The following is a 2,368-nucleotide window of genomic DNA, read 5'->3' on the forward strand; positions in this document are numbered from 1 at the left end:
GAGGCGGCCGTTGGCGGGCGGCGCGGGCCGTTACCTGCCGGTAGGCGGCAAACGAGGGGGGGGGGTGTGGAGGGGGAGGGGGAGCCGCATGCGCAGTGGCGACACCGGGGAGAGGGAGGGGCGGCCGCGCATGCGCTGTGGGGCCGGCCGCGGCCGCTGGATGTGGTGGGCAGTGCGCAGGCGCAATGCGGAGGGGAGGGGGGGAGGAGGGGGGCGCATGCGCGGTGCAGCGCCGCGGCCGCCCTCAGGCGTCTGGTGTCGTCGTCAGGCTGGAGGCAAAGCCGGGAAGGACTCCGGGAAGACCAAGACCAAAGCCGTGTCCCGCTCGCAGCGTGCTGGGCTGCAGGTGAGCCGGGGTGGGCAGGGCGTGGAGAAGTGGGTGGGCCTCGTGTCAGCCCGCTTGTGATGTTTTAACGGTCTGTAGGGTGCACGGGGTGGTGTCAGGAGCCCGCACCCCCTGGTCTTGTAGGGCTGGTGTGTGGCAGCACGGCCTTGCTGCTGGCACAGAGCGGGGCATCTAGCTAAGAACACTAACCAAAGCATCGAAATTGTGTTATGTCCAATGATGCATGTCTCATGTTACAACTCAAATCCCTTCAGTCATACATCTCTTACTAGGGCTCTGCTGCCCAGCATCTGTTTCAGAGCACTGTATTTCTTATATTTCTTCTGTTATCCCTGCGGTCACAGCCTGCTCATGTTTCTGTTACTTTTCCAGTTCCCTGTAGGCCGCATCCACAGGCACCTGAAGTCTAGGACTACCAGCCATGGGCGTGTGGGAGCCACAGCTGCTGTGTATAGCGCTGCCATCCTGGAGTACTTGACAGCTGAGGTAAAATGCCTGCCAGGGGTGCACGCATGCTGCTCAGGTCCAAAATGGCACAGAGACCACAGCCTCCTGTCTCTGGCAAATTTGGACAGGGGTGTGAGCTCTTCACTCGCTTTGCGCCAATTTTAGCTGTGTGCTTCCTCGGGGAGTTGCCAAGTATGCATGGAATTTCTGGCTTGGCATTTTCTGTGGATCAAATAGCTGCGATTTACAGCTGGGGTGAGAGTGTGAAGGACTTGATAAAACGTGTAGCTGCGGCACCTTGTGTCTGCTGTAAAATATTTTGTTCCTGGGGAGAACTAAAGCCACACCTTGAAAGGAGGAGCCCTTAAAGATGCATCCTGTGCTGTCACTGACATGTTCAGGCCATGCAGTTGGTCTCACTTGATTTGTGTTGATTTGATTCTTGTCTGAAGGTTCTTGAGCTGGCAGGAAATGCATCCAAAGACCTGAAGGTGAAGCGTATCACTCCCCGCCACCTGCAGCTCGCGATTAGAGGAGACGAGGAGTTGGACTCCCTCATTAAGGCAACGATTGCTGGTGGTGGTACGTAACCTGCCTGTGGCAAGGCCTCTGCCCGCTGTGGAGGTGGCTGTTCGTGAAATGCGAAAATGAGCAAAACAGTTGAAAAGAAATAATAACGTTACCTTAACTGTTGCTCTCCCGTAGGTGTAATACCACATATCCACAAATCTCTGATTGGGAAGAAAGGACAACAGAAAACTGTCTAAAGGCTGCGAGGATCCCTTGTTATCTCAGGACTCTAAGTACTTCTTGTCCAGTGTTGGTGGTTCCAGTGGACTGTATCTGTGAAACACAATTTTGCCTTTTTGTAACTTTAAGAAGCTGAAGCTCGCCTGAGCTTTCTAACAAACCAAATTTCTGCATTGAAGTCTTAACCGTATTTAAGTGTTACCATGGCTTCAGAGAAGCTATTGTATTTGCGGTGGGTTTTTTTGAGTGAGCTGGCTGTTTTTAGATTGGTTCGGCGAGGTAAATGGAATTTGGCGGAGTAAATGTTTTGGTTTTGTACAGACTTTTCATCCACTAGAGTGGAAAAATGTTCAATAAATGTTATATGAGTACCGGCCGTGTCCTGTCCAGTAAGTGAAAGAGGGTTGGTTTGTACAAAGCATGTGTGGGAGACAGCATCCTTGGGGAGTGAGTGTGCTTAGGAAATGGAAATATTACTGGGAAAAAGGGTGAATCTAAAAGGGTGAAGCTGAAGGGTTGGATGTCAGTAATTAGGGGGTGTCAGCCAGTTTTTAGGGGAAATCCTGCTCTTTTTTGCCACTTTTTGTAAAAAGCCACGAAACCATCCCTAAAACCACACCTCCTGCAGCAGCACCTGCAGAATCCTAACACATAACCCCTCAGGAATCCCAAAACCGAGGCAGCCCTAAAAAAAACCCCGGTGCTGAGCACCGCGGCCCCATCCCCACCCCGCTGGGGGCGGCCCCGACCCCGGCTCCGCCCGCCCCTTCCCCCGCGGCGGGCGCATGCGCGGCGCTGCCCGGAAGCAGGCGCCGGGCCGGGCCG

At 54.2% G+C, this 2,368-nt stretch overlaps 1 protein-coding gene across 1 annotated transcript in view; it reads left to right on the forward strand.

The window, feature by feature from the left end:
• Positions 1-1,914, forward strand: part of H2AZ1 (H2A.Z variant histone 1) — a 2,449-nt gene extending 535 nt beyond the window's left edge. Inside the window, exons 2-5 of the mRNA XM_082759211.1 lie at positions 269-346; positions 719-832; positions 1,246-1,375; positions 1,499-1,914. Of these exons, the coding sequence (XP_082615337.1) occupies positions 269-346; positions 719-832; positions 1,246-1,375; positions 1,499-1,560 (384 nt within the window). The 3' untranslated portion in view covers positions 1,561-1,914. The remainder of the gene's footprint in view (positions 1-268; positions 347-718; positions 833-1,245; positions 1,376-1,498) is intronic.
• Positions 1,915-2,368: the final 454 nt, after the last annotated feature.

The sequence above is a fragment of the Aythya marila genome, assembly GCF_965140915.1.
Source record: "Aythya marila genome assembly, chromosome: 4".
Classification (NCBI taxonomy): Eukaryota; Metazoa; Chordata; class Aves; order Anseriformes; family Anatidae; genus Aythya; species Aythya marila.